The 14545-nt window shown below is 52.7% G+C and overlaps 3 protein-coding genes across 10 annotated transcripts in view; 2 read left to right on the top strand and 1 right to left on the bottom strand.

Annotated features, from left to right (window-relative positions):
* Window positions 1-778: 778 nt before the first annotated feature.
* On the bottom strand, window positions 779-2732 carry LOC111066345. The gene is made up of 2 exons (XM_022354864.2): window positions 1125-2732; window positions 779-1051 (listed from the first exon to the last, which is right to left on the bottom strand). Exons 1-2 carry the CDS (start codon window positions 2510-2512, stop codon window positions 925-927), a joined length of 1515 nt encoding a protein of 504 aa, XP_022210556.2. The 5' UTR covers window positions 2513-2732; the 3' UTR covers window positions 779-924.
* A 3054-nt stretch (window positions 2733-5786) lies between these two features.
* Window positions 5787-8279, top strand: LOC111066346 (mitochondrial 2-oxodicarboxylate carrier). Its single transcript, XM_022354866.2, has 2 exons — window positions 5787-6177; window positions 7350-8279. The coding sequence occupies exons 1-2, from the start codon at window positions 5995-5997 to the stop codon at window positions 8097-8099; spliced, it is 933 nt and encodes a 310-aa protein (XP_022210558.1). The 5' UTR covers window positions 5787-5994; the 3' UTR covers window positions 8100-8279.
* Window positions 8280-8976: 697 nt separating this feature from the next.
* LOC111066230 (amyloid-beta-like protein) overlaps window positions 8977-14545 on the top strand; it is a 52448-nt gene continuing 46879 nt past the window's right edge. For all 8 annotated transcript variants that reach the window (XM_022354677.2, XM_022354676.2, XM_022354671.2 and 5 more), the window contains exons 1-2: window positions 8977-9061; window positions 10811-11116. In XM_022354677.2, the coding sequence (XP_022210369.2) occupies window positions 11030-11116 (87 nt within the window). In that variant the 5' untranslated portion in view covers window positions 8977-9061; window positions 10811-11029. The remainder of the gene's footprint in view (window positions 9062-10810; window positions 11117-14545) is intronic.

The following is a 14545-nucleotide window of genomic DNA, read 5'->3' as shown; positions in this document are numbered from 1 at the left end:
CCACATCATTGACAAAATGATTGAATGAATGATGGATCCGATGCCTGGCCTAGAGGTACGGTGCGAGTGGCCAGCAGGGTACGGGGCGAACGGGTGAACGGGGTGAACGGGGGATGGGGGCACGGCTCGAAGGGTCTTCGATGGGGATCGCTTGAAAGGGCCGCACCGCATCCATTCGATTGGCCATAAAAATTTGTTGATGACTTTTCCCCGGTCGCCCCCCCCCCCCCAACCCCAACCAAACATTTCCCCCGCCGCTGCTGTTGTTGTTTTCCGCTTTGCTTTTTAACACATTGAAAATTTCGGTGTTTTTTTTTTTTTTCTTTTTCTGATTCGAAATTCTGGAATTTGGGTCATACCATGGGCAGATGATGCCTCCCTGGCCCTGGCTTTGGCTCTGCCCTGCATTGAGGATTGTTTCGCACAGCCCTGCACAGCCGGACGGGGCTGGGTGCCAGTGTCATCCAATTGAGATGTTTCCATTCATTGGAGCACCTTTCCCAGTGTTCCCCCTCTTGGTTTACGATCGAAGCCGATGCCAGGCCTCTTTGTGTGTCCCCCAGGAATTTATGGCTTTATGGCTGCTCTTTATGGCTCGCATGACTGTTCCACTTTAGGGTCCCATTACCATCTAAACTGTCTCCAGGGGGGAGATCTCGCTCTGGCTCTTTCTCAGCTGCTGCTGCTGCTGCTCTGCGCTTCGGAGAGGCGTTAAGTTAATGATCATCGGGCGATCATTGTCATAATTGTCACGCCTTTCAGGCTGTTCCTTCACACAACGAACCATCTTTGATCCGAACCGAACTCCGCCTCCTCCTTCCAAGTCTTCCCCACATCACTTCCACTTCCACTTGCACCTTGAGTCACAGTCTTTATTTGCTACACTTAAAACACTCTTAGAGGAAGCTGCTGGCACGGGGGCCTCTATCTTCGTGGTCTGATTGCATTCTCTATGTACTTGGATGTGTAGTACTTGGTTTGGTTGTACGCTCCCGTACCCGTTCCCGCTCCTGTGCCCTTTCCCGGCCATCGGTGATGCGGTCCCTTGTAGCTGCAGATCAAAGAGAGGAATCAGAGAGATCAGTGGGCAATGCGCTGGGCGACTCTCAACACTCAGGACTCACCGCGAATTCAGAATGAACCAAGTGCTGGGATGCTGCTCAGAGGAACTCCTCGCCGAACGATCGATCTCCTCCGACTGGGACTCGACCTGTGGCTGTGCCTGTGGCTGGAGCAGCTTGCCCAGCGTGTAGACGGGAAAGGCATAGTACTCCCGCTTCAGGGCATACCGTGAGCTCAGCCGCTGCTGCGGTGGGGAGCTGGTGGTGCTGTCCAGCGCTTCGGCCTCGGGTCGTTCCAGACTCTCGTCGAAATACACGATCTGGAAGGGTCTGACGCTGGTTGCAGTCGACGTTTCCTGCTGTTCGATCTGCTGCAACGGCAGTTCAACCTCTGCCACAGCCTCGGACGGATCAGCCACCTCCTCTGTCAGCCAGTCCTGCTCATGCAGCTCCTCCTCCAGGGGCTGCTCCAGGGACTGCTCCAGGGGCTCCTCCAGCTGCAGCTCTGCGTCGGTGCCCGAGTTGTGGCGGTGGTGATTGTCTCCGGTGGATCGACGGAGCACCGACTGCCACTGGACCACCTCCTGGGGCGAGTGGAAGGCGCTGTACTGCTTGGCCTTCTTGCGCTTCCGCTTCCTTTCGCTGCGCGGCAGCTGCGTCTCGTAGGGCGTCGGCATGGGTGTCGGCAGGGGCGTGGTCGGCGGCAGCTCCGTGGTGGTGCTGCTGGTGGTGATGGCCTCGTGGGCGTAGAACGGGATGAGGGTGAGATTGAGCAGCTGCCGTTGGCCGGGCATTCGGAAGCGCTCGACAATTGGCTTGGGCCGGAACATGGGCGTCGAGGGGGGGTAGAGCACCTGGCCGGGCACCGGCTCCTGCATGGGGTACCGCTGACCGCTCAGCACTGTGTTCAGTATCATCTCGCCCCTGGTGCCATTGTAGACGAAGATCGGCTGCTCCGACCCGGCCAGGGCATTGTCCCCTGGCCCGTTGTCGAAGACGGGCAGCTGCAGCCGTCGCTGGTTGCCGCTCAGCCTGCGGTGGCTTCTGCTTCTGCTCTTGCTCCTGCTCCTGCCCGGGCTCGTTCTGCGCTGCTGCACATAGTGGTGGGGCAGCTGCAGGCGATGGGGTGGCATCATGAACCGTCGCTGTGGCAGCATGCCAGCTGGAGCCCTAGCCGGAGCGGGAGCGGGACGCTCCTCGTGCCGCACCAGAAAGGTAATGGAGCCCGGCTCGCGTGCATTTCGTCGCCATCCTACGGGCGGCGGCCTTCTGGTTGTGGTCGCATAGTCCGACTCCTCGCGCTCCTCCCGCTGCCGCTTCGCCAGCCCATCCTCGAGTATCCACAGGGGGCGCTCCTCCTGCCCCAGGGAGTAGCGACCCAGGGCGGTGCTCCAGTCGAGCAGCTGCAGCAGCTGCAGCAGGGCCAGTGTCCAAGTGGCAATTGCCTCCATTTGAATGGTCGGCCAGTTACTCTAAGCCCATGGCTTTATACGGTGCACATTGGGCTGGGTTTGTGCTGGGTTTGTGCTGGGTTTGTGCTGGGTTCATTTTGAGTTCCGGTTGGAGCGGAGTGGAGCTGAGTGGAGTGTGGCGTAACTTACTTTCGTTTTGGGCGAAAATCGCACAACTCGTTCTGGGCTCGGAGTGGGTCAAACCTCTAGACCAGTTCAGTCCCAGTCCCAGTCCCAGTCGGGTTCCACTCCAATGTGCGTAATGTAGGTCCAAAACTGGGTCCGAACTGGGTGTAGCTCCTGCTCCTGCTGCTCCTGCTGCTGCTGCTGTAGGATTCTTTCCGATTGATCCCCTTGTCAGGGATTAGATGCTTCTTTCTGCCTGTGAGTGCTGCCAGCTCCAGCTCCAACTCCATCTCTATCTCCATTCGAATCATCGCCTGGACAGCTGTCAAAACTGAGATTAATCAAAACACTCTCAAGTGATGGGGTTCTTCCCTTACCCACCGTCCCCCCCACACTCCTCGGCCGAAATGGAAGTGAAATTCTGAGGGATTCTTTGATGATCGGCGATGATCCAAAACAACCTTCAACCCATTCCCCTCTGTGGGCTTCATTTGGCGCTCTGGTTCCTCGGTCTTGCTCGCCCGTTTTGGGGCAACTTGTTTCTCAGGGCCCAAGCCGCAAGTGTGCAACAAGTGGAACGTTCTGCCCGAAAATGGGAAAATGTGAAAATGGGGTTAATAGCCTTTGACAGACGGACCGGACCGGAGCGGGCCCCCGAGCGATCGTGAGTTCTCACTTTGAAAGTGGGAAGGGAAGGGAAGGGACAGGAAGGGAAGATACCTACATACAGGTACATGCAGGGTAGTGGGCTATGGCTATGGCTATGGGTATGGGTACACTGGGAAAATGAAAATGGAAAAATGATTTATTAGCCTGTATCTGCAGCTTTGATCGATCAATCGGCGCTTGCATGGTGTGCATGGTGTGCATGGTGCATGCATGGTGCATGCCACATGCAGCGCTTGTAAAACTCGAACTAATTACAGATGGAGAAAATTCATTTTCGTGGCAGGGATCCCAGTCGGAAAGAGCAGAAATTGCCTAGCTCCCAGCCCCAGCCCCCAGCCCTAAGTCTCAGCCAGCCTCAATCGGTGTCCATTGAGATTTCGATGGTCCATTCATGCCACAAATGGCTGCCGTTGGAGAGGAGAAGAGGCCAGAAGAGGACTTGCCAGCTGTACGGACTCGATTGATGGCGTGACATGACAAGATTATTAGGCCAGGAATTGTGCAGTTCCTGCCCAGCTTAGCTCCCTGGATTAATTCGCTTTTAATGGCTGCTAATGCGTTTTAAATTCCCCCCCCAACCACCAGCCCCCCCTTCAATTCGGCACAGACTTTCTTTTGGTCTCATTCTCAGTCGCAGTCGCAGTCAACGCTTGGCTTGGGCTTGGCTTGGCTTGGCTTGATTTGGGGCTCTGCAGGTTGAAGTAAATATCTGAAATTCCACACATCCCATGCACAGATAGATGTGGCCAGCCATGTATCTGTCTATCAGTCACGCAAACTCGTGCCTATAATTAACAGCCAGAAATATTTGGACAATCATAAAACACACACACAGACAGACACACACTGAGATCTTCGGGACAGACAAATGCAGAGGCAAAGCAAAAGAAAGGCATCTAAATCATAGGAATAGTTGGAAAGGTTTTACCATCTGGCGGCCGAACGGGGTGGGAGCATTTCTGACACCAACAATTTGTTCTATCAATTTGGTATACGAGTAGAATGCATTTTATGTAAATGAAAGTTGTCCTCAATCGACGAGTATCCCCGAGACCCGAGCCCCAAGCCCCAAGCCCCGAGCCCCATGGCACTCTGATTGATGTCCGGCCTGCAGTGGGCCATGAACAATAAACCAATCAAGAGTCTCCAGCTAGATCAGATGCCGATGCAGATGCAGATGCCTCAGACTGCACTCGCTACGCTCTGACAGATGTGGAAAATGTCAAACGATTTGTTTGTTCATTGTTTCAGCCTTTCCTTTCTGCCAGTCTCTCTCTGTCTCTCTCTCTCTCTCTCTCTGTCTGCCTGTCTGTCTATCTATCCGTGTGCTTATCTCTGAGTATTTACATGGGTGAGGAACATCGTTAATGCGATGCACAGATAAGCTATCTAATGGCTGCAATATGGCTGGGCCTGCTCTGCTGCTCTGCTGCTCAGGTGCAAAGAGGGACAGGCAGCTGTGGGAGGAGCTGTGGGCTAGAGGGAAACGTTTCGTTTGGAAATGTTACTTGACGGCACTTCTGGCACTTCGGCTGGCACTTTGCTGCTAAGGAGATCTTTGGCATGTGACATCTGATAATGGCAGGCAGACAATCGAAAAATCAAAAATAAATATCTTCAAGTGGAGTGGAGTGAAACATTTGATGCCAGTCTGGTCTGTTGCTCCCTTTAGCATTATATTTGGAATAAAAATTACCACCACTCCGGTAATGCTTCACTTATCTGACAGATAACAGATATCTCTCTGTGTTTCTACTTTTGTATCTCTCTCGTTCATTCCACGCGTACATCGAATCTTCTTAGCTCTGCAGATAATCTCCATTGTACACCCAACAAGTTAGATGGACAGTCAAAGCTTTGCAGAAGCTCCAGCAGGTTCATCCAAATTTTCCATTGACAGTCCCGCTCCCCACGCCTCCCTACGCCCACCAGCTCTCCACTTTCTCACTGTGTATCGCTCACATAGGGGAGCTTTTATTTCCGCGATCGAACAGAACCAGAATGAGAGGCAGAGGCAGCAGAGGAGCTTTTCGCACGATCCAATCGACAAATTCAATTAGCGTCGGCGACAGCAGCGCCCACCCGGCGAGCACTTCCAGCACACGTCACTGCCACTGCCACTGCCAGTTCTCTGTTCTCTGTTCTCTATTCTCTGTTCTCTATTCTCCGGCGAAAGCTTAGCCCCGACGACCCCGTTTCAGCACACCTCGCCACCCCCCTGGAGCCAGCGAGCAGCCCGTGTTGGATTTACCGAATTTCTCTGCTCGGACGGGGCGGCTCGGCCTCGGCCTCTGCCTCTGCCCGCTACCTCCTCTCTCCGGTTCGTTCGGGTCCGGCAGCTGCTGCTATGGCGCCGTGCCGCGCGCAGTGCGAATTTCGTTCCCGAAGCGTGCGGCGGCCCCTCAGAGCGTTCAACGGTTCATTTACTTAATATTATTTACTTTTTTTCTGTTGTTTTGTTGCTGTGAGTGAGTGAGCGAGTGAGTGAGTGGCTGCTGGCTGAACATCCTATTGTGGATTTGTCACTCTGCTGCTGCCTATCGGATATCGGATATCGGATATCATCGCAGTGAGCGCCGACCCACTGAACCACACACCCCCCCGCACACTGAGAAGCACTTGAAATTCAAAGTTTGAGAAATTCTTTCGTATCTATAAGGAACTGAGCAGAGAGCCGCGGCCAAGAGATGACTACGCAGGGCGTGCACACACACGAGATATCGGCGGCGAAGCGGGCCGCCTTCCAGGTGATTGCCGGCGGATCGGCTGGCTTCCTGGAGGTGTGCATCATGCAGCCACTGGACGTGGTCAAGACGCGCATACAGATCCAGGCAACGCCGGCCGTCACTGCCGTCGGCGCCGTCACTGAGGTAAGTTGCTAGCTGGCCAGCTGGCAGCTGGTATCCTCCAGTGTCAGCTGTTCTCACAGCTGATGGATGGCGCACACATTCCTTCGTTAGGCACAGGGCATACCAAGGTCACGCCCCACCCACCACGCACCACACACAAAATCACTCGCCAGACCAGTCTAGACTCTCCACCAGATAGTGCCGCTCTCCGACTCTCCCTCTCTTGCTCTCTTACTCTCTCTCTCTTGCTCTCTTCTCCGGGTTGACATTCCCTCGATGGGCAATCCATATTTATCAGTCCCAAGACCCGCTACGAATAGAACAGAACGGAACCGACCACAGCCGACAGGCCTACGTCGCGCGTCTTATCAGCCGGGACAGACCCGACCTCCCGCCCATGCCCATGCCCATGCCCGAGTCTGGACCTCCCTCTGGCTGAACCAACAATCGAAATGGAAAACTAAAAACTTACGGGCACGGGCACGGCACGGGCTGTTGTCTGTTCTCAGTGAAAATCAATCGAAACTTTCGATTCCGGCTCCCCATGGAAGTTCAAGGGGCCCAAGATCCAAGACTAAAAGTTATGGGGATGGAAATGTTGTGCGTTGAATTGCACTAAGCAGTGAGGGTTTAGTTCTTATCTAATCGGCATGATTATCAGAATGTTTTGGACATCTTTGGTTGGCTCGTGAAAAAGCCGCAGATAAGCCAGGAAGCAAGGGAACATAAACAGAAACAGGAGATATAAGGGATGAGGGATGAGGAACGATAGCAGAAATGGAACCGCTGAACACTGTGAATCGAGTGCGGAGCAGCCTTGTGCTACTCTTCCTGCCCGGCAAAACAAAGGCACAAATATCTTTATTTTGAGACGGAAATTCTCTTTTTCGCAGTAGAAGAAGATGAAGTGAATTTATGGTGGCCAATTAACGCACAGAAAGAAAGAAAAGAAATGCAAAAGACACACTCAGTGCGAGGAGGGGGAGTGCAGGGGGTGGAAATTAGCACACGCACAGCGGAAATGTGGCACAATGCACTCGGCAATGTTTTCCAGTCTGTGGCAGCCTTGCGTGCCGTGGGCAAAGAGAGTCTGGCAAGAGAGCAGAGAGGATGCCTGAAAAGATCTTTGCAGCAGCAGCAGCAGCAGCAGCAGCAAGCTCACCATTCTCCTCTCCTCTCTCCCTCGATTGCAGGTCCACTACAATGGCGTCTTCGACTGCTTCTCAAAGATGTATCGGCAGGAGGGGATCAGCTCGTACTGGAAGGGCATCATGCCGCCCATCCTGGCGGAGACACCGAAGCGCGCCATCAAGTTTCTGGTGTTCGAGCAGACGAAGCCGCTGTTCCAGTTCGGTTCGCCGACACCCACGCCGCTCACCTACTCGCTGGCGGGCCTGACCGCGGGCACCCTCGAGGCCATCGCCGTCAACCCTTTCGAGGTGGTGAAGGTGGCCCAGCAGGCGGATCGCCAGAAGAAGATGCTCAGCACCTTTGAGGTGGCGCGCGGCATCGTTCAGCGCGACGGGCTCGGGCTGAATGGCCTCAACAAGGGCGTCACCGCGACCATGGGCCGCAACGGCGTCTTCAACATGGTCTACTTTGGGTTCTACCACAGCGTGAAGAACGTGGTGCCCGAGAACGAGGACAGCACCCTCGAGTTCCTGCGCAAGGTGGCCATTGGCTTCACGGCCGGCACGCTGGCCTGCTTCGTGAACATCCCCTTCGACGTGGCCAAGTCGCGCATCCAGGGCCCCCAGCCAGTGCCTGGCCAGATCAAGTATCGCGGCACACTCAGCTCCATGCTGACCGTCTACAAGGAGGAGGGCTTCCGCGCCCTCTACAAGGGCATCGTTCCGAAGATCATGCGCCTGGGACCCGGCGGCGCCATTCTCCTGCTTGTCTTCGAGTACTCCTACGAGTATTTGCAGCACAACTACTCCTAGTCGGCTGTACCAACCACAACAAACAGCATAGTCCTAAGACCTATTTTTTTTGTTTGCTTTCTGCTATACATTTTGCTACATTTATACATACACATATACATGCATACATACTAGGTACTAAATACACACGTGCACGTGCAAGTTGTTTCTGTATTGTTTCTGTCGTGTGAATAAAGACGAGAAATATAAATTGTTTGGCGGGAAATTTACGAATTCAAAGTTCTAGTACATCCACCCGGCAACAGAGGGCGGCCACGCCACTGTCAGATGGTTGCTGTCTTCACTGCACTCTGTGAACTGCAGAGGGAGCTTCAGGGTTCGTGTCTAAATACACTAATGTGACCAGCAGAGGGCGCTGCAGGGTTCGTGTCTAAATACACTGATGTGACCAGCAGCGGGCGCTGCAGGGTTCGTGTCTAAATAAATGCATGTAACATGTAGATGGCGTCACAGCTTCTGCTAGATGGCGTGCTGGAAGCCAAATAACGGCATTTTGAATCCCCTAAAGTGCCGTTTCAACCCTGTACTTCGTGTGTGTGTGTGTGTAGGTATGTGTGTAAGCCTGGAATGCCCCCTGAAACAACGTTCCTTTTTGAACGGAAACCCACGCGAATTCCATTCGATTTTGAACCGGTTATATACCACCCTGGTTTCGACAACAGCCGCACACTTGACACCAAGCACCTGCTGCTGCTGCTGCTTCTCGTGGCTGGTGGTTACATACATGTTACATGTTCACAGGCAGATTCCACCCCCGTGCAAGTTTCGCACTTAATATCGATCCTGGGCACGCGCCATGCGCCCCAGCGACCACGGCAACGGCAACGAGTCGAGTTCGAAGGAGCAGAAGCAGAAGCAGAAGCAGCAGCGGAAGCAGGAGCCACTGGGCGCCCACTGAAGGCAACGAGTTGCTCATGTGGTCGGTGCCACTCGCAGTCGTTTGTGAGCGTTCGCAGCGCAAGGTACTTACAGCTCCAGCTCTCCAAGCCATTAACTGGGACGGGAACTGAGAGACTGGGACTGGAACTGAGAGACTGGGATTGAGACTCAGTTCACGGCTCCCAAGCTTTCAGCTCTCCATAGCCTGGCTCGGAGAGCAATCGAGAGCGAGACAGAGAGAGAGAGAGAGAAAGACACGCACACACATACCCCCAGAGAGAGACAGAGAAGAGAAGAGAGAGAAAGGAGACAGAGAGACAAGAGAAGAATTCGATTACCATCAAACTGTTTTTTGTTGCTGTTATTGTTGTTGTTGTGTCGGAACTAAAGAATTGTTGTATACTTTTTTTTGCTGTTCTTGTGGTTAAAGTGCGAAGTGCAATGCGAAGCGAATAAAAGAGAAGAGAAACAGAGAAGCCGAGTGCCAAAAAATTCTCCCATAAATATAAATAAACCCAAAAACGAAAAACCAAAAGAAAAAGAAAAACTTGGATCGAATTCGATTTGTTGTGCCAATTTGACAGAGTAAAAAACCCCAAAAAGGAAGTTTCCTTTTGGCTGCTGACTCCGAGTGAATTTTCCTGCACTGCGCAGGGCCGTTGGGAGCGTGCGAGAGTGCAAACGAAACAGAGAAGGACAGAGAGCGAGTGAAGGAGTGAGTGAAATAGTGAGTGAGTGAGAGAGAGTGAGGGAGAGTGAGAGAGAGAGAGAGAGCAAGTGAGAGAAATATAGAGAAAGTGCGTGCGCAGAGTCCACCGTGTGTGGACGGGGGGAGTGTTGCAGAGGGGGTGTAAATATTTGCGGTCTTGCGTGGGAGCGTGGGCCCCAAGTAACGGAACAAAGCGAAACGAAACGATACGAAACGAAACGAACGACATGGAACTAACCAGAACGAACTGCTGCAGCTGATATTTTCGAAGAGCTGCAGCAAAGAAACCCAAAAAATCCATTGGGGGATTGAACAACTTAACGTTGCCAAGGGGGGAATACAATAGTCCGAATACTAGACTCCATTCATTGAGTTAGCGGCTGATTATTTTATAGGAAATCTTTAAGTAATTCCACCGCAAGACAACCAACGAGTGCACACACGCACACAGTGGAGAGGCGAGAGTCCTAGCACATACTGTCTCTCTCTCTCTCTTTCGTATTTTACTCTCTTTCTTTCTCTCTCTTTCGCTCTCTTTGCCGCCCCTTGTCGGGCAGCGCTGCATGCGTTTCCCTCTACTACGTTCTACAATCAAATACTACGACGACACACAAACACACACACACACACGTACACGTAGGCAGGCATTCGAATTCCACAGTTGACATTTTCCGTTGCATAGCTTTTGGGGCAGCATCAGCGCAGAAGGGACAGGGAAAGGGAAAGCCAAACGCGAAGGAAAACTCAATCAGAGCAGCACACAGGCAGTGAAAGAACTTAAGCGCCACAAATCGAAACCAAATCAGAGACCGAACCAAATCGTAACGAAAAACGAGAAACAAAAACGAAAAAACGAAACGAAACGAAAAGCACACGAAACAGGGGAATAAGAGAAAAGAAAGCAAAGAACCCAATAAAAGAACCAAAGAAACATAAAAAAAAAAAAAAAAAACGAAAGAAGAATACGAAGCAGAAGAAGAAGTAAAATTCATTGTTCATTCGTTCATTCGCTTGCTAATGAAATTTTTCTGTTGTTTTTAATTTCTTGTTGTTGCCGTCGCCGCTGTTGCCACGTTGCACCGTTTCCTCGTCCTCGTCCTCGTCGTCGTCCTTCGGTCTGCAGTTGCAGCAATACTTAGTGTTAAACAAATAAGCCACCAAAGCAAATACTCGTACAATTAAGCCCGAGCAGCCCGAGACACCCGTCCAGAGACAGAGACAGCCGGATTCCCTTGGAGAAGGAGCTGTTCGTGGAGAGCAGAGACAGAGACAAAGACAAAGACAAAAGACAAGCGGAGAAGCGGAGAACAGTTCAGCCAAAGGCCGAAAAAGAGTGCGAACAATGTGCGCCGCGCTGCGTCAACGCAATTTGTGGCTGCGGAGCCTCTGGGCCATCGCCGTAGCCATCCTGGCCACTGGCACTGTACAGGTGAGTCACCCAGTCAAGCATGCTTGTCCCAGTCCCAGTACCAGTCCCGGTCCCTGTCTCAGTCTCAGTCACAGTCCCAGTGAGCGGACCCACTCCTTGTGCAGGTTGGCCGGGCCAGCGAAAGAGTAAGCCGAAACCGAAACTGAAACAGAAACAAAAATCCCAACCACAGACACACGCACACGCATATACACACACACACATACGCACAGAGAGGCACACACACACGCACACACAGTGAAAGACAAGGAGACAGATACACAAACACTCGAGCAGAGCTGAACAGGACAGAGCTGGGCAGGACAGGGAAGGGGCCTCCTGTGTTGTGGCCGTGGGGCTAAGCAGCCGCAAAGTATGCTTCGAAAAATGTGCCATCGCTTAGCAGCGCACCAGCAGCAGCAGCGCCACCAAATGGGGAGTGTGGCAGCAATGGTGTGTGGGGAACAGGAACAGGAGCTCTTGCCAAAACTAACCAGTCCACTGAAGGCGCGAGTGTGCGCAAATATTGGCTTAATTGAACCGTTTCTCTGTCTTTCTGTCGTCTTTTTCGCCTTTCGTTTTGGCCCTTTTGCCATGGCCTTTTCTGACCGAAATCAGCTTACACAACGCCAACACGGCCCAGACAGCAGACAACAGACAGCACACAGCAGTTGGCAGTTAGCAGTTAGCAGCTGCCCCTCCAACCAATTTGCATATGAACGCAAAGCGTGCCCCTGCCCCTGCCCATACCCCAACTGGCGATAGGCCCTCCAACTAATGATGGCAGTTAAGCAGTTTAATTTGGGGCCACCAAAGGGAACTTTCTTTTCCCCTTTTTGCAAAGTGAACAAGGCACGCAAATTGCTCGCAATTAGAGGCGAATCTTGCTGGAAATTCGATGCAGTCTCTGCACCTTCTCCAATTGATTCCCCATCTCAGATAGCCAGAGTCCCCGCTACCATTCCCAATCCCAATGCCATTCCCAATGCCATTCCCGATCCCATTCAATTGCTTTCAATTATTACCAAACTCAACAGCTCGGCCTGAACCCCACTGAGAGCTCTAAGGGATAATCCACAAATTGTGCGGTTCCCTTCGCTTGGCCAACTCAGATTCCAACTTGAATGGCACTCTCCTATTGCTGCTGCTGCTGCCACTGCTTTTTCCTTTCCTTCTCTTCTGCTGCTGCGTATTCATCAATTTCTGGACAGGCGCACACACACACACACACACATGCGTAACGGAAGGGAAGGGAAGGGAATATTGTTGGCTTAAACTGAAATGCTTTTTCAAATCATTTCAAAACAATTTTAGCTCGGGGTCGAGACCATCTCCCTGCTGGCACTGCCACTGCTGCTCCTGTCTGTGCCCACTGGCTCGACCCACAATCAACGACGTGCCTGGCCTTAACAATTCTCCGTATTTTCCTCTTAAATAACTCAAAGCAATTTGCCTTGGCAACGGACAACGGACAACGTACAACAGACAGCAGACAGCAGCACTGGCAGCACTGGCAGGGCAGCGCAGCTTTGGCCCGAACTGGAGCGTTTTGTGGGAGGGAAACAAAGACCTTATCAAATTCATATACATTCAAGCTTAAGTAATACAAAGAACGGATGGCAGAGCAGAAGGTGCAGCTGGAGATGGAGCTCGGGCGGATCCAAATCCTGGCCAGGGGAGCAGTTAAGCTGCTTTATGTGGGCAGGGGGGAGTCCTCCTACTGCATTCTGCACTCAGCATTCTCCTTTACTCTTTCACTCCTTTCAGGGCTTGTGTTTTGTATGCAGCCTGCCTGCAATTTGTTGTGCCTTCTTTCATTCACTCCTTCTCCCTCTCCATCTCTATCTCCTTCGCTCTCTCCCGCCCTCTCTCTTTCTATCTTGCTTTCTTTCTGTGTGTCTTTCCCTTTTTTGTTGGCTGATACTTTAATGCCGCTATTCAGGCTCGTAGCATGTAGTTTGCTGTTGGCTTGGCTCTGCTTTTGCCTGCAGTTTATGACTGAGTCCAGGTGCTTGGACAAGCCATCGGCTTGGCAGCGGGACTGGCAGGGGTCACCTCGCCTCACAGCTCTCTCCACCACTCCTAGCCCATGCACATTCAGTTCTCTCCATGCCACTGGCCAGCAGTTACCGCTGGCAGTCACCGTTATCAGTGGCACGCATCGCATCGTCGCATCGTCGCATCATCGCATGGCAGCGCCCGTCATCGTTTTGTGGTTGTGCTGGTGGTTGCTCACATCGGTTGTTCCTCGCCCCCATCTCCTTGCCGCCCTTCGCCCATTCTTTCTCTACCTTTACACACCTCTCATGTGCTCCGCTCCGTCTCTCTGTCGCTCCGTCTCTCCGCCTCTCCTCTCTATCTCTCTGCTTTCCTTGTACTTGCATTTTTTTTTTTCAGTTTTTACTATTTTTTTTTTTTTTGAAGGACTTTACGTTTGTTCATGGCTGACTCATCCATGCCTTAGCACCCCCACCAGACAGGGTTGGGGATGGACACACAATGTGCAATATGCCCGAGCATCTCCCCAAACACTCGATGCACCCCCAGCCATCCCCGAGCCATACCCAGCCATATCCAGCCATCCTGGTATCCATCGTGGCACAGCGGGGAACACGCAATCGTCGCTGCCAAACAACCCATACAAAGTTCCACCACACATGAGCCATGGGTAATGGGTGGTTGGGAGGGGGGAATTGCTGGAGAGTAGGGGATAGGGCACGGGGCACGGGGCACGGGGTGCAGGGTGCAGGGTGTCGTTGGCCATTTGATTGTCGGCTGGGAGCCGGGAACAGTTGGCCAACTTTAGCTGTGTCCTGAAACCAAACCCACCCCCCTGCTGCCCCTTGCTAACCCGTTCTACACCGTGCTGGAACCCGGCTTAGAACCCACCGAACTGCACCGAAGTCAACTGAATTAGTTGGTTCGCTGCTTTGTTGCTTCGCTGGAGTAGTGCAGAAGGGGTGGAAGGGGGGGAGGGGAGTGCATGAGTTACCCTCTGTGCGAAAATGATTCAGTCGGGAATGCCTGAATCCAGCCACCAAGCGGAATACCACCCCACACCACCCCACCCCCCACTGTCAAAGTTTTCGGCAGAATTCGCGTTGCTCATTTTCCGCATCGGAAATTCTGTGGCAAGCAGATTCCACCAGTCCGACATACACACACACACACACACACACACACACACACACACACACACACACACACACGTATCTAGCCTGATCCACCTGACCAGCGGTGCAGCGGTGAACCGTCCACTAAATTAGTCATTGGAAAATATTCCGGCATAGACAGGCCGTGATTCGATTCTATTCGATTGGACTGAATTCGGGGCACTTCACTGGCCCGCGATATTTGGTTGGATGGTTAGCAGCAGCCAAGGGGCAAGTGGGATAAGATCTCCGCTGCTCGGCTCTCCTCGGTTCCGAGCCCTTTCCTAGATCGGACTCC

This window comes from Drosophila obscura, unplaced genomic scaffold, assembly GCF_018151105.1.
Source record: "Drosophila obscura isolate BZ-5 IFL unplaced genomic scaffold, ASM1815110v1 contig_165, whole genome shotgun sequence".
Classification (NCBI taxonomy): Eukaryota; Metazoa; Arthropoda; class Insecta; order Diptera; family Drosophilidae; genus Drosophila; species Drosophila obscura.
Note: the sequence above shows the minus strand (reverse complement) of the source record. Positions and strands in the feature narration are given on the sequence as shown.

Excerpts from the sequence above, each read along its gene's own strand:
- LOC111066345 (XM_022354864.2), bottom strand. The coding sequence starts at position 2,512 with ATGGAGGCAATTGCCACTTGGACACTGGCCCTGCTGCAGCTGCTGCAG. Across the intron at positions 1,052-1,124 it reads TGGTTCATTCTGAATTCGCG|CTACAAGGGACCGCATCACC; the intron begins GTGAGTCCTGAG and ends TTTGATCTGCAG.
- LOC111066346 (XM_022354866.2), top strand. The coding sequence starts at position 5,995 with ATGACTACGCAGGGCGTGCACACACACGAGATATCGGCGGCGAAGCGG. Across the intron at positions 6,178-7,349 it reads CCGTCGGCGCCGTCACTGAG|GTCCACTACAATGGCGTCTT; the intron begins GTAAGTTGCTAG and ends CCTCGATTGCAG.